Source organism: Acanthochromis polyacanthus, chromosome 20 (assembly GCF_021347895.1).
Source record: "Acanthochromis polyacanthus isolate Apoly-LR-REF ecotype Palm Island chromosome 20, KAUST_Apoly_ChrSc, whole genome shotgun sequence".
Classification (NCBI taxonomy): domain Eukaryota; kingdom Metazoa; phylum Chordata; class Actinopteri; family Pomacentridae; genus Acanthochromis; species Acanthochromis polyacanthus.
This window is the reverse complement of record NC_067132.1, coordinates 20696238-20721405: the sequence shown is the minus strand read 5'-3', so window position 1 is coordinate 20721405 and position 25168 is coordinate 20696238. Positions and strand designations below refer to the sequence as shown.

Here is a 25168-nt window from a genome sequence, read left to right as displayed (position 1 = left end):
GAATATTCCCGTTAGCTCAAAGTGAATCAGTCATAGTCCTTAATTAGAAGCTAATTAATCAATTAGTGGTTTCACTTTAATGGATTAATTGTACTTTTAATTTAGTTCTATCATTAGTGTAAATTTAGATATAGTACACATTAAGAAAAAATAGTCTGGATGTAGAGTAGGAATAAATGCCTATATTTATATTTATTTAGATTTATTAGAGTGTTAACTTAAAATTATTGATGAATGAGCACTAATGATAGTGTTAGACCTATATGTGCTTTAAATTGATTGTTTTCTAGTGAATCCAAGCAGCGTGTTTATATTGCTTCGTATGATTTCTCTTTGTTTGTATAATATTGTATTTACATTAGTTTTCCAGCATTTGTTGCTCTTCCTGGTTACATTCAATTTAATGACATATTTTTTTTATGCTAAAACAAATTGAATTTTTAAAATATTTGTTATTTTTCATAAAAGATTGGCTTCAGGTAAATAAAAAGCGGTGGGAAAATAGAAATTTTGTCAATCTTTGCATTGGGGGCGGCGTTCCAGACGAGACAATATTAGAATGATCGCCTAGCAACGGCGGCCGTCAATGGACCGCGGGTGTCGTAAAGAGCAAAGAGGCTGGTGTTGAAAAGAGTCGAAACAGAGCCCATTGTGGTGTTGGAGAGGAGTGAGCAGCTGCTGGGAGAACAAGAAAAGAGCAAATTCCGTAACCATAACGGGACTCACAATAAGCGGACAGAGATGGTCGTTGAAGCGCAACACGGACGCCGTTGTGCTTTGTGAGGAGGACCGCGTCGTCCGGACGGAAAGATCCGGTATACGAAGAGTTAAGACTCGACATCCCAACTGTTTATTTCAGCAGCTAGCAGGCTAGCTGGCTAGATACCTAAGAGCTAGAAATGGGAAGCCCGTGTGAGTCGGTTTGATAGAGATCTTCGTCGAGCTTTGAAGAAGCAGCTCTCGGCTTCAGATACTGTCGGCGGTGATTTAAAGTATCCGTCGGCCGCCTCGTAAGTAGCTGCAACTTTGAAGAATGATATCAACTGAGCGCTAACCATTTCACTACTACAGCCCCGGAGAGGGAAAAGTCATACAGGTTTGTTTCACAGTTGTTTCTTCTCCATGCTGTCCGTGTGACCGCTGTACCAACTCCTCTAAAAACGGGAGCTGCTACTTTGGACATTGCAGAATAAGCTCTTTTTTTTAGCCGAGCAGTTTTAATTAAGCCAAAAAATAAACTCCACTTGGTTTCTCAATTTTTTATTGCCTAGCACTTTGAGCGTCACTGTTGCGACCTCAGAAATGATTAGACGTTAAGATAAAATGTGTGTTTTTCGGAACAAACTCACTTATCAGATGCCCACATCCTCTGTACGGTGACAGGAAGCTTATTATTGCCACAATTAGTGTTGTTGGTGGTGTCATTTTTGTTCATGCGGAACTATCTTTAGTATGCTGCCCTTTAATTAGCCCTCTTATCTTCTGTAGCTGCATTAAGGAAGATAGCAACGTTGATTACAGGTCCCTGAACACAACTTAATGTCGAGTATGAAATCATACAATGCACACAACCGCAGTGGACCCAGAGTCTGCTCGGCGGCGAAATGATCTGGTGGCTGGTGGCGAAAATCTGCGGTCCCTTTAACCCTATTTGTATGCAGATCATATTAAATTATAGCAGCAACACTGTTGTCAAGAAGGTATCTCATTTGCCGGAGGCTCCATTAACATTTTAGCATACCTCCAACAGAACATTGCTGCTGCCTCCACCTAATTGGCACAATAGTTTTCCTCTACCATCTCAACAGGTTACTAGTTGGCCTACTTGTTTTAGATAGATTCTCTATGTATCAGCCTTCCCCGTGGGTGTTACCAGTAACAGGTTGAGCCATTTTCCATTCAAACATAAAGGCTCATGCACTTAAAATATAAGCATAATGAAGAATAATAGCTAAATTGAGTTGACCGTGAGATTTCTGTGGTATATTAATGATTGTAGGCTCTTCAGAAACTTCTGCCCTTGATTTCTTCAAGGGAAAAATAGATTACCACAAAAGTCGTCCTGTTTGGTCCAGATAAAGCTCATAATAAGTCCTGAGGAATTTCTCTTTACAGTCTAATGAATAGAACGGGCTGCTTAGAATTAATTTTTCCAAAGCAGGAGACTAATTGTGGAGCATTTCTGCAAGGTTAGTCGACGAGGGAACCATGAAAAGAGCCCGGTACACTTAAGACATTCAGCTGGTGGTTGATTTGAATGTTTCTGAGTGCTCAGCAGGGGAACATCTTGTAATTGTAGCCTAAAAGCTCCCACAGGAACAGTATATTTTTGTTTTTGACCTCCAAACTCACCGTATCATTCTCGGATAACGCAACTTCTACAACAGATGGAGGTACATTACGAATGCCTTGAACTGTCAGGTAATCAATTTTGCATCCTCCCTCGCCAAACATATTTCCCCTTTTGTTTAAACTTATTTTGACAGCTTGTTTTAATCAGTTCGAGTGCAGCTTCGCTCCGATGACATGTTTGCTCTGCAACAGCATTAACGTGAGATTTGAATGTATGACAACTTTTCAAACCTCTGCAGGGAAATGCTGGGTTGTGAAATTGTGCGGCTGTTTGAAATAAACAAAGCAAACATGTTATCAGTTGGAGGAATTCAAAGATCTTCGCAGTGTGTCCTTCTGAACAGCTGCGTCATTTTGGCGCAAAGCAGATACTATTGATATTCTCATTAAAACCTCCAGCATTTGGTTTGGGCTGGAGATGAATGGACTAATGTTCATTGTGGGGATGCTGCTAATTGGTACTTATATTCTGAGGACTCAATTTTCCATTAGGCGTGCGAATGTTACTGTCATTTGTATCTATCCATCACTGGCTACGTGTTTGCAGTACTGAGGCAATCCGGCTGTGGCTGAATGTTTTTGTGATCAAACATTATTGACTCTCTCAGTCGATAACCTTGGCAACAGTAGTTCCTCTCTCCAGCTAGAGGAGGCTTTTTCCGGGCTTTGAGTAGGGCTTCGTGGTAATACCGGCAGTCTCGGGGGTAGACACGTACATGTGTGTGTTTGTGTGGGTCCATTCAGATGTAGAGACCTTCTACTCTGTATTCAAGCGATCTATTTTCAGTCATTTCAATCACAGGCGCAATAACTCAAAGTTTCTCTCCTCTTGCTGTCCATTAGTTATACATTGGCTGCATCTCTTTCCCCTCTCTATTTTCTGACTACGCTGTATTTCGGTCCTTTTGCTCCACTTCCACTTTGCAGTCTCCTTTGCATTTCCAGTGGAATTAATCAAGCATGTTCTTGTGTGGCTTGACTTCATTATATCATAATGAAGTTTAGCCCCAGGTGCAGTGAAGAAAATGGGTTAGCCTGAGAGTAGCCTTGCCCTCGTACGCCATTATCTGAAACCAGTTTTCCACAATGAGCTGTAGCGAAGAATATTCAGAAAGGAAATTTCCTTTTCACATCCGTCTTTCTTATCTGAGTTTTTCCGTCAAAATCTAAGTTTAATAAAAGTTGAAATTTTAGGATATTGCCATGTCATCTTCCACTGTATCGACCTTTGTCATTCCGTTTTAAGCCAACATGGGGCCTATTGCTTCATCTTGTGCCGTTTCTGTCCCAGTAATGAGCCATTTTGCGGCTCTTAACATCTGCCAAACTTGGAACATTTTGAATGCGAGACTCATCTCCCATGCATGAGGAGTCAGGCATCCTTTGATTTGCCCTCTTTTCTTTGCCTCTCTTTCGAAACGCTCACCGCTGTACTTTGTAGACTGAGTGCGCTGAAAAACTTTCTTACCCCACTTTTGGCAGCGGCCGTGTATGATGAGAGGTAATTTGGTGCTTATTCTACACAGGTTCTTCCTCGTGGTATTGTGCATCCCTCCTTCTCGCTGAGGCACCGTTGGGGTGGAATGGAGAAGGGCTAATTTGAAACACAAGTTTTCTGTGGGCACAATGAGGTTTGTCCAAAAGAAAACACTGCTTTATATTTCAGTGCCCTTTTACTCCAGTGGGTAACATCTGTTAGAATACAGCGCATCTGGCTTTAATTTAAAGCTTGAAGTGAACTTTACCCTTAAGACAAGAACCTTGCCATAGAGCCCTGTGTAGTCTCCCTTTCTCTCCTCATGTCCTGTTAAACAACTCTCATCTGTAGGGTGGCATGCAGCAACAGACAGTGAGGGAGTGAAATAAATGGTTTTGCAGGTGTAAAATTCGCAAGAGGCAGTCTAGTGGGGTAATTACCAAGGAAAAATATCCCCGTCTTAAATTACCATGTCATCCTTCCCATAAAGCTGAATGTTTTCATCTTATTCACACTATTACTGTGTGTAGCAGCAGCAGCAGCAGCAGGCTATAAAAATTGTAATCTAGTAGCATTTCAGTCAGTGTAGTTTTGTGGTAAACAAAAGTGCAGGATCAAGGATAAGCCATAGGTGGCAGATTTAAGCATTTAAACACCTCAGTTGCCTTTCATTAACAGAAAGCAAATGCATGCATGTGTAAATTCTCCTTTCACTGAAGCAGTTAGCCCGGTTATTGACATAATCTAGGTAAGGCTCCATAGGCAATTGTGGTCTCGCACTTTGTCTAGAAAGGAAGAAGACGAAGAAGCAGCCCCGTGTTAGCCGCCAGCTTGTGCATCTCATTACTCCGTGGTGTCCAGGTCCTGTTGTCTTGGCTTGTTCCAGCTTGCCCTTTCTCTCAGTTGCTTTCTCTCGGGGATGAAGAGGTGAATATATTTGTGGCCTCACTGAGGTTATGTTTCATCCTCTTTGAGCCCTTCACTCATCCTGTCTAAATCTCGTGTCTTCTCCCAAGATCTTGCAGTCACGTCTGTGCCGTGACTGCCTGTGTCAGATGCTAAATGGCACTCGAATCGAGATCTTAAAACGACGGGATATTCAGTTTTCCCCCCTCAAGCAATCAGCTTTCTCTCACTCCCTGTGGTAAAAGGAGCAAAACACACATCCTTTTCAGTCCTATTGAGGTTGTTGTTTTTGGTGAGGTTTGTCACACACTCGCTTGCTTTATTTCCTACCATCCAATCTATCTTCTCTTTCCAATTTAATATGAATAGATTGTAGAATTTGAATGTGTTTTCTGAATACTATTAAATTATTGTACTCTTTTTTTTTTTTCCCCCCTCATTCTGAATGGGCTGAGGTTAATTTATCACACTGGAACTATTCTGTTGGACCTCAAATTTTTCTAATTCAATGAAATGCTGCAGACTAAATGTATGAAAAAGTTTGCTTTTTGTACATTTTTTTTGCTTCTGAGATATCTCAGCTTAATGTCTGCATCAAAAGTAACATTCATAAAGTGTACTATAAGCGATTCAGCTCTTAAACCTAAAATTGCTGTCATTGTGCTTCATTATAACGATAAAACAAATAAATAAATGCTACATCATGCCTTGGGAAATTGCGACAGTTTTTTTTTTTTTTTTTTAAAGCAGTTTAATCCTGATTGAAAGATTAACTCGATTTAAAATGTATAAAGTAACTCGGTCACTCATTATCTCTGTCTTGTTTCGGATGCGAAGAGAAAATCAAACGCTCAGTGCTACGTTGAGTCACATTGCCTGGGTTCCACATTTGTGTTCAGGATAGAGAGGAAAAAAATGTTTGAATCATATTTTTCTTGGCCTGTGAAAATATGTAGTGCAGCTGTCTGTAGTTCTCCTATTTGGATATGGTCTATTTTTATATTAGTCATGTTGGCCTGATCTGCTCAAGGTATTTTCAGACAGAGGTGTGAGGTAATAACTAGTGTGTTCAGCTCTTATCTGTCACTCCACAGGCGCACATCTCTCACAACCCCTTACCCTCCTCGCTGCCTTTAGCCCTTGTGTCTTTCCAGATTTCAGCCACTTCGATCGGAAAGCAAAATGCAAGGAACCCATCGACACGCGCACTAATCACACCAGTGTGCCTGCTCATTAGCCATGCCCTCTCAAGTCAGTTGTCCTAATAGGCATGTCCTAATGAGCTCTAATTGAGGACAGCTAATTTGCATGGCCTGAGTCATTGTCTTTCTTAAAGCGACTTATGAAACTCGTTGCTAAAACGCTGATTGGGGGGGTCTAACATGGCTTCATCATGGGCAGACTACAGGGGGCTTGTGAGGCTTTCTGAGAGCTTTGTTCCCATGCTGTGATCCCAGATTTTTGTCTTTCTTCCACGGATAGTTCTTCCCATTCCCTTTTCCGCTGGCATCAATATGCTTAGTGCAGGTTTTCACGGATGCCCCCCCCCCCCACCTTCGATCACAAACATTGTTTTAGTGACACTAACCACTTTCAAAGAAACGGCTTCAAAGCATGATTAAAACGAATCGGGGCAGCTCTGATCAAAGGTTAAAATTTGCACAGCATGACTCTCTTCACAATGCAAAGCGAGATTGCTCCATTTGAAGCGAGAGAAACAAAATCAAGACTTTCAAGCTCAGTGTAACTGAGGTATGCAGACAGTGAGTTGTTTTCCTGTGCATCACAGGAAAAGTGATGGATACTTGTGTAGCTGCAGAGGGAGGTCCTCTGAGGAATCATCCTCAGAGTGCAGCACATTTTATTTATACTAGGAGAGGATGTTGTACATTTCCTCTTAATTCCATCAGTGACACCTTATTTCCCCCCTTTTCCATACTTTTATTTATTTTTCTTATACTGGGGGATTATACAAGAAATGATTTCCCAAAGAGAAAGAGCTCAAAGAGGCACAGGCAGGTTTATTGCATTGGCTGTGGGCCATCTCATTTCTGCGGAAAAAGTAATGAAATCTCTCAAATGACCCAAGCAATTCAAATTTGTGAGACAATTTCATATGCCAGAGAAGGTACTTTTTTTGTTTTATAGGAAGTATCGCATGTTAGGACTTAAGGTGAAAAGAAAAATTAAATAAACCTTTCTCAATTGCTATCAATAACCTAATGGCTAATTTAGGTATTGCGAAACGTGGCTTTTTTATTTTCACTGATATAGTAAGTTCTCTTCTTTTTCTCTGTTTGATTTCAGGACTGCTGGCGCAAGTTTGCTCACAAACATCAGGAAGAGAGAACATGAAGCACTGGCCACTGCCAGAGCCTGGCACAGAGCAGCTGTGCCAACCTCGCCCCTGCCTGCCACTTTAGGAGCTACCCGTTTGCACCATGACGGAGAGGCATTGAGGTTAGCTCCCTGACGATCATCTCAATACCTCTCCTCCTCCCTATCCCTCAATACCCCCTGCCCCGTCCCCATCATGCTGCGCTTCTTGCCTCTCAAACTTGGCCGCCTGTACCGCTGTCTGAAGCTCCTGTTGGTGGTGGGATTGTTTGTCATCTTGTTGATGAACACCCACAACCTGTTCGCCTCCTTCCAGAAGAATGAGCTCACTGACAGACGATTCATCAACCTCAACAAGTGTCCCGCCTGCTTTGGCACCAGCTGGTGCCGCAAGTTCATGAACGGCCAGGTTTCGTTTGAGACATGGGGTCGATTGCGATTTCTAGACGTTTTCAATGTCAAGAATGTTTACTTCGCACAGTACGGCGAACCTAGAGAGGGCACTCGCCGCGTGGTGCTGAAACGGCTCGGTTCAAACCAGGAGCTGGCCGAGATAGACCAGAAAATCTGCAAGAGGGCCACAGGCAGGCCGCGTTGTGACCTCATTCAGGCAATGTACAAGACTGAATTTGCCCGGATCAACGGTGATGTTCGCCTGCTCACTCCAGAGGTGGTGGAGGGCTGGTCAGACCTTGTGCACTGCCCCTCTCAAAGACTGCTAGACCGCGTGGTCCGCAGGTACGCTGAGACCAAGGACTCAGGCAGCTTTCTGCTAAAGAACCTCAAGGACACGGAGAGAATGCAGCTGCTGATGACATTGGCATTCAACCCGGAACCACTCGTACTACAGGTACTGTTTGTTTTTTTTCCTTATCTTTTTTCAATGTTATGTGTTTACATGGTTTACAGGAACCTCTATGTGACACCATTTGAGGCTAGAAAGGGTTTTCAGAGTGGTGCATGATTCTAACAGTCTTTGAGGGAAATGTTGCATCTGGATAAATAGGTTTCTGTCAGGTGATTTGTGACAGCAGGTGTTTTCATAGTTCTTGATCAGGCATGGTTTCTGGATTACCCTCGGAGGATCAGAGCATCAGTACAAAGCAAGCTAGGGTGTTGGCCCACAAAGCCCCCAGTAAATTACAGGGTGGGAATCCTCCTTTTCCTTCCTCTTTCATAGATCTGAGAAAAGCCATTACACTCTCCCTAAACTCTAGGCTACATCAAGACTGCACGCCCACTATCTGGAGCACGAATATTCCTCAGCTTAGAATAGAGAAGGGTTTAAGAGCTGTGGCCTCCAAAAAAAATGAGACATTTTGGCTGGCGGCAATACTGCATATTTAACACTATATGTAGGGCAGTTCTGAATTATTCAAGGATGCATCTGTAAATGGTCCAAGTTGTTTTTAATTTTAACATACGTCTGTGTCCACTGGTTTCTCGTCAATTGTGGGCGACTGGAGTGGATAAATCTTCTGCTGGCTGGTACTCTTTATCTTTCACTAATCTTCCAAAATATCATTTTGGCATATATGCATGCCTGTATTTTATCATTACAGTATGAAGAAACAAGATTCCGTTGAAACTGACAACTTGAAGGAACTAATTAAACCCAGGAGATTCATGCAACTTTTGGAAGTCTTGGTGTTTAGTTTTGATGAGTATGTTATTTTTGAAACATTAGAAGAATCTTTAAGTTGACAGAGAATAGATTAGCAAATAGCACTTGTCGCCGAAATCACAAAGAAGCTTTCTAAACTTAACAAGCCTCTCTTTGACATCAGCTAAGGAGTGAAATCGTGACCCATCTCTGTTGTCATTGTGGGTGTCAAAGCAGCCATACTCTGTCATACAAGCACTTTTCCCTCTGATTTACAGGCAGCCAATCAATTTCAATTTCAATCTAGCATTGACTGTGTCTCGTGAGGGGACAGAACAACAATGGTCTTGGCCCGTGTAGACATTCAATAACTTGTGCTGACCTCCACCCCCCCCTCTGCACATAGGACCGGACACCTCCAGGCGTTTCGGAGGACAAAAGGCGAGATCAGCCTTTTAGTCTGGTCAATCTATAAAATCTGATTAGCTTTGTGTGGTCGCCGGCCCTCCCCCTTCCCTCCTTTCTCCATCTTTTTTTTTTTTCTGACTGTGTTGTCCTTCACTACTTTCCTGTCCTGCTTGTTTACGCTCCACAGATAATTCCATCAGTGTTTTTTTTTTTTTTTTTTTTTTTATGCCATTATACCACAGTTCAGAGGCTTGGTGAATCACCCCTATTCTTATCTTGCACTGACATGTCATGCACACACATTGTCCTCAGCTCTCTTCCTACCACGCTCCACGCCGCCTTTATATGTTTACAAGACCTCATGAATTGTTGATCTCATCCTGAACTTGTGACCTGAAGGCAAAGGAAGAAACTGTAGGCACCGTGTGTGCACCAGGCCAAAGGTAACAGATGGTGGGCTTGGATTGTGTGGCTGAATAGCACAAAGAAATGTGCCAGACGTCTCGGGGAGTCACGGATCCTGAGTACCTTGACTGTTCGTCAGCATCACTGAACTCAAAAGATGAGAAAAATTTGCCAAGAGACTGAGAGACCCTATACACAAGGTTGGGCCGCAGTAGACCATAAAGAATTAATAGCGTCTGTGGAGATTGAACAGGAGACTTGCTGTACAACACCTTTGCCAGAGGTTAGTGCTGCCATGTGGGGACTGGCTTTAACAAAAGATAGAGGAATGTGGCTTGAGATTTATGACATGTTATTTAAAGTAACCTGATCCTGATTTTGACAATAACTCAGCCTTCTTGTCAGGTCAAGAATGATGCTTTATTTTGCCTGGTTGTGGTTAAATACCTCTCCAGCGCGTTAGATGTGGCCACTATCACTCATTTTTTTTTAAATTTAAGTTGGCAATATTTAGTGTAAACGATTTCCTACTGTTTTTGGTCGACAGTGTTGTGGTTTAGGTTTTTTTTTCTTCCTCTCCTCTGACTTTATACAGTTAAATAATGTGAATAACATTTGTCCTGCCTGCTCAGCGAGCTGCACTCTCTTAGAAGGGCTTCTGTTTCTAGTCTTTTGAAGCCACAGGCACTAAATCGGCCCTGATTCACTATGAGAAACCAGACCTTCTTTGTCAGTGGGAAACAATCTGCTGTGTTGTTTTGGGGCTGGCCAACAATGCGTTTTCTGTGTGCTCTGTGGTACACGAGTGTGCACGCATCCACACACACCACCCCCACTTCTCTGTCACATGGAGCACAATTTGGCTTTGGGGAATGAATATTTTTGGAAGACAAAATGACGACAGCCAAACAAGAAAATCCTCGTGCAAAGAGAGGCACCTTATCCAACTTAATCAGTTTTCTCTCATCTGTGCACACCAATGCCGTTAAGTTGGCCGGGAAAGGTTTCTCTGTTACTGTGATGAATCTACTCATGTCAAGGGCTTGTCTCTTCGCCAACTAGAGGAATTACACGATGCTGTTTAATTTTGCCTCTTATTCAACAATAACTTGGTTTGCATGAGAAGTGAGTAATTTATTCTTCTCATTTCAATGACTGGAATCTTATTTGCCATCCTTGGCTTCTCTCCTCCAGCTAGATGACTCACTGGTTCATCAGGTGATGGTTGTGTTTGATGGAGTAGATCTGGCCCAGCCTTAAATTAGTTCGATTTAGCCTAGTCCTCCCTTCCAAATCATTAAGCTTGGTGAGTTTGCCAGAAGCATGTGACTGCACTCGCACCCTTTTTGGTCCTCAGCCCTGTTTTGCTCAGTGAAGCTGAGAATAGGATGTGACAGGCCTGTGGGGTTAACTCAGTCAGCGGTACACTCTTCTCCTCTAAACTCAAATCTGTGCACTTGCCACACACTTTCTCGCTCTTTCTCTTACCGTCTCTCCCCACCTTGAACAGATCCACCTCCTCATTCAGCACTTTGTCCTCACCTGATGAGGAGACGCACTCTCCAGAAGGCATGAGCCTCTCACGTAACGCTGTCCAGAACACAGACATCTGACACTGATACTAAACCAGAGAGGAGACGGAAGGAAGAGATTTATGACCTTATCTCCCATTCCCCCCAAGATTTTTTGACACGAGCATTTTAATGCAAATGTGAAAGTAAACATTCACAGCGCTCAGAGCAAACACGCTAGTAGCTTGTTAGGATTTTTTTTTTTAATAATAGGGATGCCTCTTTGGTGTGCTGTTGATTAATGAAGCTCTGCGTAATCTATTACGATGCTCAGTCACTTTGGGAAGCTTAGCCAAAATAAGCGGTGTAAATTTAGGGCGTGTCCTTTCACAAAGTGAGGTGCAGGTCGTACCTCAACTGTGACCTGCCGAGCGTTGATTTATTTTTTAATAGGAAAATAAATTTAAATGCATCAGATTAAATGAGTCATCGCTGCCTACACCAGCTATGAGTCAGTAATCTTAGAACTGTAAAATTTGAAGAAGAAAAAAACCGTGACAGTGATTTGGTGTTAAAACATGTTTTAAGAGGCCAAGAAATTATTTTTACATGCCACCTTATCTGCCACACAAAAGCAATTATTTTTACAGTTTGGTGCATAAAATATCAGTTGGAAAGTGAGAAAAAAAGAAGCTCTTTCCAGTCAGATGCAATCCAATAAAACATTCCTGCTTTTCTGAGACTTTGTAAGAGCGTATAGGCAGTGTGGGGTAGTGTTAGATTGCAAAATACCAAGAAGTATTCCACAGTGGTCCAATCTATTTTTTTTTTTTTTAAGCTGGTAGGAAACTATTACTTTTTCAAACTGTGAACGGCTCATAAAAGTTCTACAGTAATAAAGAAAACTGTCTTGTTCTGCCCATATATTCGTGTTTTGGCAAAAATGCCCAGAATATGAGCATATATATATATATATATATATATATATATATATAATAATTTTTTTGTGCAGGAAAAACCGTGCAATCTTATTGGTCTGGTTTTCTGGGTCATGCCTCTTTACAAAGAGGATCAAAACCTGTTTTGTTTTTCGTTTTATTTATTTCTTTTCATTTAATCACACACGCTGCATGCTATCCCGGCTTAAGTGAGAGCCTTCTGTCTCTTAAGGCCGGCTCAGTGGCTGAGGTCCACCAGTAAATACTATTTAAGTTGCTAGTCTGTGATTAGTACCTTTGTTTTTGGGTCTGGGGGGATTGCGACGCTCTTAGCACATAAGAGAGGAGGTTGTGTACGCCGCTTAACCCTGCTTCAAGTGCTCCCAAACCCCCTTTCATTATTCTTATAGGCCTTTGTATACAGACTGAATCCTGTTAGGATAAGACAGGGAGTTATCTGGGCCCTACTCCCCTCTTTTGGCTGCCCTCGCTGGATGGAGGCCCTGGTGGAAAGGGGAGAAGAGAAGGAGGAGAGGAGCGAAGGGTTTGTGTGAGTGTGTGTGTTGTACAAGCCAGAGCCTTGTGGTGTTTTCTCCCATTTGAATGAGCCAGACTGCTTGTGTTACCATAATCCTTTCTCTCTTTCTCCCTCTCTCCAAACACACACACACATATCCACACACATGCCTGACAGCTGTGTTTGGTTAGGTAAATGCCTGTGGCTAGTTCTCTCTTCCCCCCCCCCATTCCACCCACCAGCTCCTTTTTTAGATTTGTCCCTCAACACCCCCCCCAAGCTTCCTACTGTTACAGCGTGCACCCCGACCTACCTTATGCACAGCACTGCAGTGCAAGAGGGTCGTTCACAACTCTCGCTGGGCCCCTTAAGATGGCCAATATGGATCGGTAACAAGCAGCTCTTTACTGTGCTTTTTCCCCTGGAGAGCCTAGGGCCTAATGTTAGAGCAAGAATATGCTTTTTAGCACGTCAGCTTGCCTGCAGTAATAAAACTGCCCACTGCATTAAAGCATCAGGCACCTGGTTCATGTCAGAGGAATTATGAGAGGTCAGGGGTATGCTGAAGCATCTTCAAGTTTTTAGCATATACACTCTTGCTTGTGCTTAAGCACCTTCCTTTAATCAAGCTTCTCACTGGATGTTAAGGGTCATATGCTGCCCCTTTTATTAAGTCTTTGCCAGCCTATGAGAGAGTAAATTGCTTCTGGTAGAGGAAGTCCTCTCTGTGCATCCTCTCTTTTGGAGAGGTTAGAGTGCAGGGTCAGTGACAGCAGTCTCTCTGCTCACTATGCCACCCGGCTGCCCTTAGATAATTGGCGCCTGCTCTGAAATATACAACCCTTGATGTAGGCCTCAAACCCACGCCCTTAGGTCTGAGGCCAAGTTTCACTTGGGTTCCTCCTCAGCTGTGTGGGCGGCAATACCACCTAGACTGAGTCAACACCACTGCCTATGACTTAATACATTCCTCGTCTTCCAGTGGAGGGGATTTATGAGGTGGCTCTGTGTGCAGTGGCTCAGGTTCAGGTCAGCAAAGGGTTTCAGCTATCAGCTAGCGGCTGAGTGTGTACCAGCAACCCCAAGCTGCACTGTCCTTTGCTCCCATTCCTCATCCTGCTGTCATTCTCTCTCTCTCTCTCTCTCTCTCTCTCTCTCTCTCTCTCTCTCTCCAGAGCAGAGACCTGCAGAACGCAAAGACCTAGCTAACCCATTTCTATCAATGCTCAACAGAGCTTCCTAAATCATGTGCATGCTCTTTACTTCTGTGCTGCACAGGCAAACTGTATATGATCGAATCAATCTGTCTGCCTGGCCTCTTGGTTTAGATTTCTCATCCGACACAGTTGTGTTTTTCATCTGAACTTTGTGCTTTGGTGAACTCCGACTTGTCACACTCTCCTAGCAGTTCTTTCAGTATCTTCATTCAGCAATTTCCCTGTTTCCCAACACTGCTGCTAATAATACTCTAACACTGCAGTCTCACCTGGATAAAGAAAGAGGCAAGGCCTATTCTAAATTCACACGTACACTTACAGTTTCAGTCTCTCACTACTGTTGATTTTCCTTTGCTGACAGGCACACATACACCTCAGTTTGGTGCTCTGACTAGGCAGTTCCAAACTTGGATGTCTAGAACAGACAGAATCATCGCCATGTATTGCAGGTTTTGGGGGTGGAACAAAGAGAGAGAAGGGGGAAAAGCAGGGTTAGCAGCAGGAGACAAGCAGGATGGAGAAGAAAGAAGCAGTGCCATGTGTGCCAGGATGAGGAGTTAAGGCTGACTCCCCTGTGGGGTCTGAGTTCTCACTGCGGACTAACCGACTGGATTTTAAACTTGAATGGCCAGCAAAATGCCAGACGGGGCTCACCACACTTCCTCCAGACACAAGGTCAACAGGAGAGCTGCACAGAAAAGCAACGTGTTTTTTTTTTTGTTTTTTTCTCCCAAGTACAGCTTGGCAGCCACTGCCTTCCAGCCTCGCGGAGCAGATGTGACTGCTTCTTAATGCTAAGCCCCTTTGATAAACTGGCTGAATAATATTCATTTTGCAACATCAGGGTTGAGCTTTTTTTTTTTTCTTTTTTGTGGGGGTTTTTTGCTGTTATTTTGTCTCATTGAATGCGTCTATCTGCTACGCTTCCTCAGCTTCACCGTTTGATCCCTGGACTCTTGACGAGTCCTGTCCCAGCTTGTTTGCTATGAAGCGGTGGGGTTTTGTTGAGGACAGAAAATTTTGAGAATTTACACCACACCCTGCTCAGGGCTTTAACAAGCTGCGCACATGAAGCACTTCAGTGGCAAACTACTAATTTCCTCTTTTTTGCCATCAGTAGTTGTGGTTGCAAGACGAAAGGAGCTGCTTCCTTTTAAACCTTGCATTCATAAGCACAGCTCTGTGCCCACCATATATGTGTGTGTGCTTGTTTGATTGATTGACCAGTATTCTTTGCTAGCTAGCCAAGGCAATATCTTGGGAGGCACTCATGTTTACTCGGCCTCTGAATAGAGGTTGTTATCAGCCCTGGTCACGTTGCATGTTCTCATTCATATGCACTCGGATACAGTTTCACATAGACACATAGGCTCACGTGCACACACAAACAAGGAGCTTCTTTCGAACCCTCGCACACACGCCCACGCCCTCCCCCCAGTGGCCCAGTAGAAGGGCATGCCTTTGTCAGCAGATGTCAGGACGCAGGTGTGTGTTCCTGTGCCTCTCGCTCCATTCGTTTCATCCCCTTCTCCAGAGGCTGCCCATTTGTCTGTGGCCCTGTTTCATTTCAGCCCACTCCAGTCTCCCCCAAGAGGACGCCACTGTGTCTGTTGCATTACAGAGACGGCAGTGAGAGTACAAACACACACCCCTTCTTGTCCCCATTTCAATGCTACTGTAGTGCACCGGCACAACCTTAAAGATTAGATTAGTCAGGCTTGGGCCTAGAAGTCGCTGTGAGGTCGTCTTTAATGAGAAGATTCTGTTTTGGTCTCTTTTCCACCCTCGCTTTCATTGTCTTCTGAAGGAGGCTCATTATTTCTGTAACGCTGCAAAAAAAATTTGAGGAAAAAAAATCGTGTGGTGGGGGGAAAAAGTAGCATTTGCCGCCATGTTTTATAAGTTCAAGGTTTTGCTAAGCAGGAGATAAAAGCTTTTTATCCAGTGACAGGAACAAGAAGTGATAAGACTTTTAAAGCAGTAAAAGTTGCTGGGATGTGTCATTGGCACTTTTGCACCCTCAGCATTTTTCAATAGCGTAACATGATTGGAAGACGACTGGTAAAATTCACTACCTGTGCAGTTGGCACACACACACACACACACACACACACACAGTACCTCCTAGGTCTGCTCAGAGATACTGCAGTGGATGTAATATTAGGCTGGGCTTTCCAATTTATCCCCCCCACCCTCAATGCCTCATTGCGGACGTTAATGACTTCTGCCGAGTAACCGTTTAAAGAGCGCTAAGGGAGAATGATTGGTGGGACACGTGGAGTATTTATCAGCCTCTGCAATAGGTGAGTTTGAATCTTAAAGCTCAGGTGCCCACTTTGAGGTGCCAGCCTACACCGTTCAGTAGTTCTCACCTTTAGACTTATTGCATATAAACCTTAAATATAGGAAGCTCGTAAAAATGGCACCAAGGTGTGAGTTGTTAAGACTCTAGTAATTGACGCAGCGCAGTGAGCCCATCATCGTGGTGAATGAGCGACATCTATGTTAAGAACTCCGGACGAAGGCCAGACAGACAAGAAGGCGTTCTCATAACAGCCATTGACAGTGTCTGAAAGTAGCCTTAGGGCATTCATCCTTCTCCTCCCTCCCATCAGCCATCCCCCCATCTGCCGTCGCTCTACTTTTGCTCCTATTCAGGGCTGCAACCTGACAACAAAGAGAGAGATGTGTTTAGCAGGCAGGTCTTTGCTGGTTTATTCCTCCTGTCTACTGGAGCGGAGAAGTGAAAGACACTCTGTTTGCCTCTTCTGTTTGCCGTCTCCATCGCATTCTCTCTCGTCTCCTCTCTAGCTCCCTGCCTGCCCCCGCCACCCCTTCCTCACATCTAGCCATCCGCCCCGCAGGGGTGAGAGAGGGAAGCTGGTGTTTTACAAAGCAGGTTTAGCCGTAACATTGGACAATCTAAGTTTTGTCAACAAGAGCAAGAGCCGCTTAGATTTGCAGCGACATAAAGCGATCTGAGGTTTGAATTTGGGTCAGAGGGAGGCGGGCCTAATAAGGATGTACCACTAACTGATCCAGCTTCGATTTAATCGCTCTATAGCAACTTCAGAAATTAGAAAGCCATTTTAGATATTTAGCTTAAGTCTGTAATCCTAAAATCCCATATGTAGGAATGCCCATTGGCAAGCAGTGTGTCATTGGTCTGGGATTGTCTCCGTTCCAGCTAGTGTTTGGGTGTGCAGTCATCCCACCGCTATCCTTTGTTTCTTTACATCTGCTGACATCTACTTCCGCAGAGCCCTCTTCCTGTCAAGTTTGTATCAGAAAATGTGGAAGAAAAGAGTGTTAAGGCGAGAGTTTTTGGAGAAGTTTGGTTGAGTCATTGCCAAGTCTAACGGTGGCAAGTAAAGACAGACAGACAGGCTGCAGGAAGCAAGTAGTGCTTCCTGGACAGACTTTTGTCTGGCCAGCAATTGATTGGGTCACCTCAGGGAAATGGGCTCCACAAACGCTGCATGCAACTTATCACTGTCCTCCCCTCGACCAGGTGGATTTCTTAAAACTGATGGGAACAAGAGATACGCCTGAGGTTTTACAGCTCTGAAGAAGACTGTGATGGACTGTGAAAGTTTTTCTGTGTAGATTTCTGGGGTTGTGAATCACTATATAAACATCTTGATTTTCTTTTTTGTCCTTAAGATTATTCCAAGGTTGATCCATTCAAGGGCCCCTTGTAAGACATTCCTATCCTTTTTTTGCAGAATTGTGTTCAGTTTGTTGCACAGTGTAGGTTGAGGATTGCTTGAGATGAAATGCCTAAACCACAATAATTGTTGCACAAGTGAACCTGCAAATTGCTGCATGGTCACCAGTTCACTGAGCAATGGATTCTTTGTCACATGCACCACCGCCCCCCCACTCCCAAAGTCTTAATGTGGCAGAGGTCCAGCTGTTTTTCACATACAGCAGCTTCATGGCCCACAGGGGGTTAAAATGTATGTCTTTAAATAATTTGTATTTCATTAAAGTTTAAAGGGAGTTAGGGCAACCATGCATATTTAACTTCCACCCTCTTGACAGAAATTGAAGGCTGGTAAAGTATTGAATTACCATGAGTGTAAAGTGATACGCAACAGTCATAACGGTTCACACTTTACCTGCAGCGTCATCTTGCGCTCTGCCATACCTCTAAAGTGATTGGGTTTCAGAGGGGAGGGCTACAGAGGCTGCTGTGAAACATGTGTGCTCCCGATTCTCTGTCTGTCTGCATGGCGGCTGCCTGCCAAAAACAGCAGCCTCCGAGAGATTTGTTACATAGGAATTGTGGGCTGTCATTAAGCTAGCATATGGCCAGGTGTTTACTAGAAAAGATGGAGCCCTGTGGCAGGGGGGTTTATTGTAAAAGATCGGAGCTTATCACTCGCTGCAAAAGTCGTGCGTCTGCAAAAATGGGCATTTCATTCTATTATTTTCTTCTAATTTGTCCATTGTGACAGCCCATGGCAATGAAATGGACCTGGAGAGGAGAAATGGATGGAGGGAAAAGTGTGAGACACTTGAGCACATTGAGAGATGGAAGCAGTAATGAGACATACAGAATCCAGTCCCTTAGCAGCCTGGAACGTTTGCCAAATGCAGCTGCTTCTCGCCCAACTCATTTAAGTTCCACGTACATGTGTATGTGTGTGTTTGCCTGCATTAGTGTGTGTCTGCCTCTACAGACGTCACCGCTTGATTTTGAGTGATTGCAGACGATGGTGCATGCGTGCTTGTTTTTGTTCGACCTCAGTAAAGGAGAATAATCTGAGTGAGATGCGGGTATTGTGCAGCATTAGTGATGCAACTTCTTGCTATCAGGTTTACCTTGTTGTTAATGTTATTCCGTTTTAACCTGTAACGCACTGAGATTTCTTGTCAGCATGCCCAAAACTGCATTAACCCGGTTAGAACAACAACATGCAGCAGTTTAACTCGCCCCGCTGCTGCATCACAACACATAAGGCTTTCCTGCTAACTGCTGCTACCACAAATCACCTCCCATCAGTTCTCTGGAATCACTGAGTATAGCAGCGTACATCAGCTCATAGCTGTAGGGCTTTAACACAAACTGGCTCTTTGCTTTTATTAATTTTAATCCGTTATACCCAGTGCTGGCTCTGTTTCACGTGATCCTTTGGCAGTATTTCAGCTGTTGTGCTTAGAATTGTGGATCAAAAATTACCTAAGGCAGCACACAGCATCTTTGTTTGGTGTCTGGGATTTTTTTTTCTTTCTCTGCATTGAGAAACAGATTTCTGTGCAAGTTAAACAAATATTATCTGACATTGTGAAGGTTCTTGCAATTCGTGTCTTAGCCTTTGCTTTTCAAAGCCAATGGGGTATTTCTGTTTTTCTTTCGGCCAACTCTGCATTACACAGCCTGACTTCTTCTATCTGTTACTCTAAATCAACTGTGTTTTCCATTCTCATTTGTTTTGCCTTCCCAGAGCTTTCCGTCAGACGAAGGGTGGCCATTCGCCAAGTACCTGGGAGCGTGTGGGCGCGTGGTTGCCGTCAACTATGTGGGCGAGGAGCTGTGGAGCTTCTACAACGCGCCGTGGGAAAAGAGGGTAGATTTAGCGCGCCAGCTGATGGACATTGCCGAGCAACTCACCAACAATGACTTTGAGTTTGCCCTCTACCTGCTCGACGTCAGCTTTGATAACTTTGCGGTCGGCCCACGTGATGGAAAAGTCATCGTTGTTGACGCTGAGAACGTTCTTGTGGCAGACAAAAGGCTGATCAAGCAGAGTAAGTGGCATTGTCCGTCAATTCCTGAATGCATATGTGCACGGTGTGTGTGGGTGTATGTCCACATGTCTGAGTACTGTCTAGTACAGCTTTTTTCCCCGCAGTTGCCATGACAATGCCTCATTGTTCATGAACATGTATGTGTATCACACCTTTTGAAAATTACTCCCTAGTAAGAAGAAAATAGTTGCTCATTTTTACTGTACGATATCTACATTAATAAGACAAGTTGAAGCTCAAATTATGGGCCTGTCATTGATGGTTCTCTGAAACTATAAAAAGTCTGCAATAACGAGTAACTTTATTAACTACTCGTGCAGTGGTGGTGCCTCCTTTCTGTAAGCCACGGTTATTCAAATACTGACCACTGTTTGGGTTTTCTTGAAACTACAGCGCTTGATGTCAGAACTATAACTGCCGACTGTAGCTCATGAGGCGGTGATGAAGGTTTGAGGAAAAGGCCTCAAGGGACAGACGGCTATGGGCAAATTTGCACATGCTCGAAGCCTCCTCTCTTCTAAGAATATACTCCTCCAGCACCCTTTCTGCCTCTAAAACGCACGTCCCCATCAAAGCGAAGATCGTTCGGATAACGAGCCATCTCCACTGCCCTAGTTTTTTTTTTTCTCTTTTGCCTCTCAGAATAAACCTCATAACAAGGACAGAGAAAGCTATACATCACACACTTGGTGTAGCAGCTTCCTACCCTTCAGTCCCGCTTCCAGGGCCCACTTCAGAGAAAGGGACGACCACCCAGTCAGGCTCTTAGATTTGTCCCTTCCTGCAGAAATCCTATTAAAGTGATAAACTGTTGTGTCGCTAGGTGTTGAGCCTCCACCGTTGCGCCTTATGACGGAAATGAACAATTGTCCGAGTGTGGGTGTGCGAGGGAGCGTGTGCGTGTACTTTTATAGTTGGACGGGAAATATTGTGATGAATTTATCCCGAGATAAAGTGCCGCTTCGCCAAATTACAAGATCTGACACCAGAGAACCGCAAATAGATGTGCAACATGCCAAGGTGCTCCAACATGCCCTGTGGTTTTGGGTTTTTTCCCCCCTTGAATTCGTGCTTCATTTTCGGTGCGATTATGCCGGCGCGTGTATGCGCCGTGCTCGAAAGTGTGTGTATTTACCTTATTGCTAAAAGCTGCAATTTTCCACCCTGTCACAGAAGCCTTTTGCAAGTCCCGAAGCACAATCACGGTTGAGACTCTCTTTGTCTGCCCGACACATTTAGAGCTTGACAACTCAAGCTGCTTACCCTGGCCATTCAGAGTTTAAGCCTCAAGTTTATTTGCTTCTTGCGCGTTTGTGTGCCTGGATCTGTTTGTGTGTGCGCCAAGTGCTGGGACGCAGCGGGAAAAAGAGGGATGATGGCGGTAATGAGTATTACGAGGTCATGGCCGTGTGTTGGACAGCAGTAGGAAATAGGCATGGTTACTTCCCCAGGCTTCACAAACGGAGAATCCAATCCCTGCAATTAGAGGCCCGAGATTGAAAGCGAGCTAAAGTGTGTGATGCGAATCTCATCAGTCTTAACTGAGGCCAATTGATTTGCAAATCAAACGCGCAGAAAGCCGCGCGCCGTTCCACCCTCTCGTTAGGAGCATCCATATTGATGCAATGGGTTTCGGCGAGATAAAACGCATGCCATGTTCAGGTTGTGCCGTGCGCTGTGTTTGCACAGTCCAGTGGTGCGAAAGGAGCCATTCCCCATCATTGAGTTTATAGCATTTGAGGATGGTTTCACCCCCAGTGGTTTTTGGAAACACATGCTGTATAATGTAACACACACACACTTCACTCACTCTCATTCTCCTCGCTCGCCGACACCATCGCTGCTCGCCAGCTTCCACAAACACACACGCATGCAACAGCACTTGAAACACACACACACAGTTCTCTTTCTCTCACTTTCAGTAGGGGTCTCTAACACAGACATGCATTGTTAAAACCGGCTCGTACTCTTGAATGCCACTAGTAAGGCCACGCTAACAAGCATTTCAGGCCCAGCGTCCCTTCCCAGTGTAGCCTTGTGAAGGCAGAGGAGTGAGGAGAATGTATACAAGTCCGACCTGAGCTCCTTAACATGGAAGGTACCAGATACACAGGAGATGAGTGAGGCTAGGCAACCTACCTCGTCTGCTGCTCTCCACTCATTTGAATTGGAAATGATTTTGTTTGCTTTGGAAATGTTCTAGCTTTGTTACACTCGGGCCTACAGGAAGAGAGGAGCTTCAGGGTTTGAGGTGCCAGCAAGTAGACCTCATGCTTCTTTCTAGCCTTTAGTTGAATCTCAGAATCCTTTTTATGTTGTGGTTGTGCTCATCTTCCGTGCGTGCGTGTGTGTGTGTGTGTGTGTGTACTTGTTTCTGCTATACCTGACTATTTGCTATAAAGGTGGGGACTTGTCTTACGGTGGGGACCTAAAATGAGGTCCCCACGGGTGGCAACACCGTTTTCTTGGCCATATTGTTGTTAATAAAAAATGTAAAAGTGCAGAAACGTTTGTTTAGGGTTAGGCATTGATTTGGTGATGTTAAGGTAAGGGTTAGGAGTTAGATATGAATGGGAGTCAATGGTAAGTCCCCACCGGTATAGAAAAACAAACGTGTGTGTGAGAACGGGACACTCTCCTGATGCCACCTGTCAATCAGTGCTAAGGTGTGATGCATGGCCAGTGCAGAAACATTAATTGCTTTCACCTCACCTTGCTGCTTTTGCGCATACGTCTTTCTGTGTGTGGGTGCGCGCTTGTGGCATGCATACACGGGCAGATCCATCTTCATCACCCACACTGATTGAGGTTGATGTGCCCCTCCTCTTCGGGGGGCCACAGGGGCCCCTTGCTAACAGGGCAGCACTGGATGTTTGATTGAGTTGTTCTGATGAGCCAGAGGAGAAGTGCATTACAACACTGATACACTGATTATGTGTTTGCATCCTCTGGGTCCGCCCCCCCCTCCCGACAATGTTATTGATCTGCTTTTTAATGCACAAACCAATAGCTCTCTCATCATTCCAGGTTATTTTCTTGGCTCCCTGCTTTCCCAGGCACAATCCTCTAAAGAGAAAAAAAGCAATGTGAAATGAGGTGGAGAAAGAATTTTATTTGCTCAATAAATCTGGAAAGTGGTTCATTTCTGTCAAATGAAACCGTCAATGAGCTGTTTGGCTTTGTGCTTTGAAAAAGTATTTCCTCTGAGTTCCCGCGGGATGTCAAAAGTGGCACCTTGGTTTGTGTCACCTTCTGCTAAGGTTGAATTCTCGCGGAATAATTTGCACAAACTGTTAAATAGTCATTCTTCACGGCTGAAATGTCATCACTTAAGCTTTGTATTTCTGATGTGTTATTTTCTATATTTTAAAAACTGTTATCTTAAAGAGAAATGCTCTTCATAGATGAGGAGAGAAGCCATCAAGAGCTTCCAAGATAGCCGCAGGGAGGCTCAGCGGTAAAAGCACATGCCACGTTAATGAAGTGACTCTGGATTCCTGTCTTGTTGGACCACTGTTGTGTAACATGCCCTGCATTTCATGTCTATATTGCCACTGTCATGGTCAATAAAGACATGAATGCGAAAAGATTAAAAAAACCTAGATGCAAATATATATAAATGCATGTTGCTCATTGAAATGTCTGTTTTATGACTACATGACCTACATATCCAGGTCTCATATTTGAAAGTAATATAAGGACCCCATAACTATTTATATTGACTCTTTTTCATGATTAGTATGTTTTAATAGCAGTCTATTAATTTAGCTGTTTCTCTGTCCCCCTGCAGACAAGCCAGAAAGCTACGACGTGTGGTATGAGAGCCGTTTTGAGGAGTGTGACAGGGAGGCCTGCCTGTCTTTCTCCAAGGACTCCCTTTGTTCCAGGGTCACTGTGGACCACAACTACTATGCCGTGTGCCAGAACCTGCTGTCACGGTACGCTACATGGCGGGGCACCACTGGAGGCCTCCTCCATGACCCGCCCACCCACATAGCCAAAGATGGACAACTCGAGGCTCTGTTGGACGAGTGCACCAGACCTAAAAAGCGCTACGGTCGCTTCCAAGCGGCCAAAGAACTGCGTGAATACCTCACACAGCTAGCTGCCGCTTCCTCCTCTGCCACGGCCAGGTAATGAATGGAGTCGGCGTTAGCCTGACGCACTGAGAGACTGCAATCTGTACTCTTTATCTCTGGACTCTAGAGATCCTGGTTCTTGTACATGATGTCATTTGTTCCCCTTTGTGCGCTGGAGCAGGAAGGTGTTAGGTCTTGCATCAGGAAATGTAAGAATCAAACTTCAAAGCAGATTTGTTAAAGCTCTAGCTTTTACCCGACTTTGCTCCCGTGTGAAAGAGGAGTGTGGCGCTACAAAATTCTGGTTAGGACCAGGATAGAGAAGGGGATAGAGGAAACCTCTCCCCTCCCATGGTGGGCTGCCATCTCTGGGGGGAGATAAGAAAGGGCTCTGGTAAACGCATCCTTCACTGGACCCAGGCTAACGCAAACCAGAGCGTCCAAGTAACAGCAGCAGCAACGTCACGCAGCCCTGACCACATCCATCCTCCTGTTCTCACCTCAATCCATCAGATCTGTTGTGTTTTATGACATTGAAACTTAACAGCTGTTTCATTTTGCCCCCCCCCCCCCCCCCCCCCCCCCCCCCCCCGGCAATATCTTGTTTTTTGTGTTTTCTTTTCAGGGCTGAACTTATGTCGATTGGCGCGTTTACATTTTTTGCTGTGCCATGGCTCCCCCCCCCAGGTAGCACTGCTGCAGGGAAGGTGGAGGTAGCATGAATCTCCCACTGTCAGACAGCAGGGAAGGCCGAGCTACAGCAGGTGGAGGGGAGAGGCAGGGGGATGGGGGTTTGGATTTAATTCAAGAGAAAAAGAAAACCCTTGACAGCTATATAAGTATAATTTCCTGCTACTCCACTCAATCACTCGATTTCCAGGTTCCAGAATTGTGGCAATCATCATTTTTTTGTTTCTTTTTTCCCTTTTATTAGGAACCAGAGAGAGTAAGACAGCTGCAGATGGGAAATAGAAGGCGATATTTGGACAGCGGTAGTCCCTTGATGCAGATGTGCCTATACCAAAGAGGCTATTTGTAATTTTGAGAACAGCGAGCAGTACAAAGACAGCACCTCTCCCTCCAGTTGTTCCCACTAGATCTATCCAAAAGAACCGTACACAATCTTATGAGCTTTCTGGCCTGCATACTGATTTTGCCTCTCCTAGAAACCAAATCCAGAGGTATCTAAGACAGAAATTGGCTCTGCCTAATGTCAGACTTGTTTTTCTTCAACAAGCTGGAAAACTTTTGACTAAAAAGAAAATGAATCGATTCTTAAGAGTTCTAGAAAACATCGTAAAATTGTATATTAGTGGCCTCCAGTGCCAGATTCTCTTTAAATGTCTAATTGATGAATGAATCCTATTGTCAGATCGATCCCACTTGAATTGAGTGCAATAAGCTCGGTCAAGTCAACAGTATTAAACGGAATAAAGAGATCCTAAATTACTTTCTTGCTTCACAACCGGCGTCTGACCTGCACTTTTAAATTTTGCAGGCGAGAAATTTCTGTTGAATATTTAAACGCTCAGCACCACTTAGAGGTTGGGTTGATTTTACACTCAGCGGACCAACAAATTAAAGCATCATCACAAATATAGGCTCATTTGGTAATGGATTATGAGAGATCTTACTTAAATGAGAAAAAAAAAAAAAAAAATCCT

The 25168-nt window shown here is 44.2% G+C and overlaps 1 protein-coding gene across 2 annotated transcripts; it reads left to right on the top strand.

Annotated features, from left to right (window-relative positions):
- The first annotated feature begins 594 nt into the window (after positions 1–594).
- dipk2ab (divergent protein kinase domain 2Ab) lies at positions 595–24090 on the top strand. Of its 2 annotated transcripts, none has more exons than XM_022207352.2 (4): positions 595–1010; positions 7043–7922; positions 19122–19425; positions 23216–24090. In XM_022207352.2, exons 2-4 carry the CDS (start codon positions 7269–7271, stop codon positions 23560–23562), a joined length of 1305 nt encoding a protein of 434 aa, XP_022063044.1. In that variant the 5' UTR covers positions 595–1010; positions 7043–7268; the 3' UTR covers positions 23563–24090. The 2 variants fall into 2 exon arrangements, with proteins under 2 accessions (XP_022063044.1, XP_022063035.1); XM_022207343.2 differs by having other exon boundaries at positions 595–1096.
- Positions 24091–25168: the final 1078 nt, after the last annotated feature.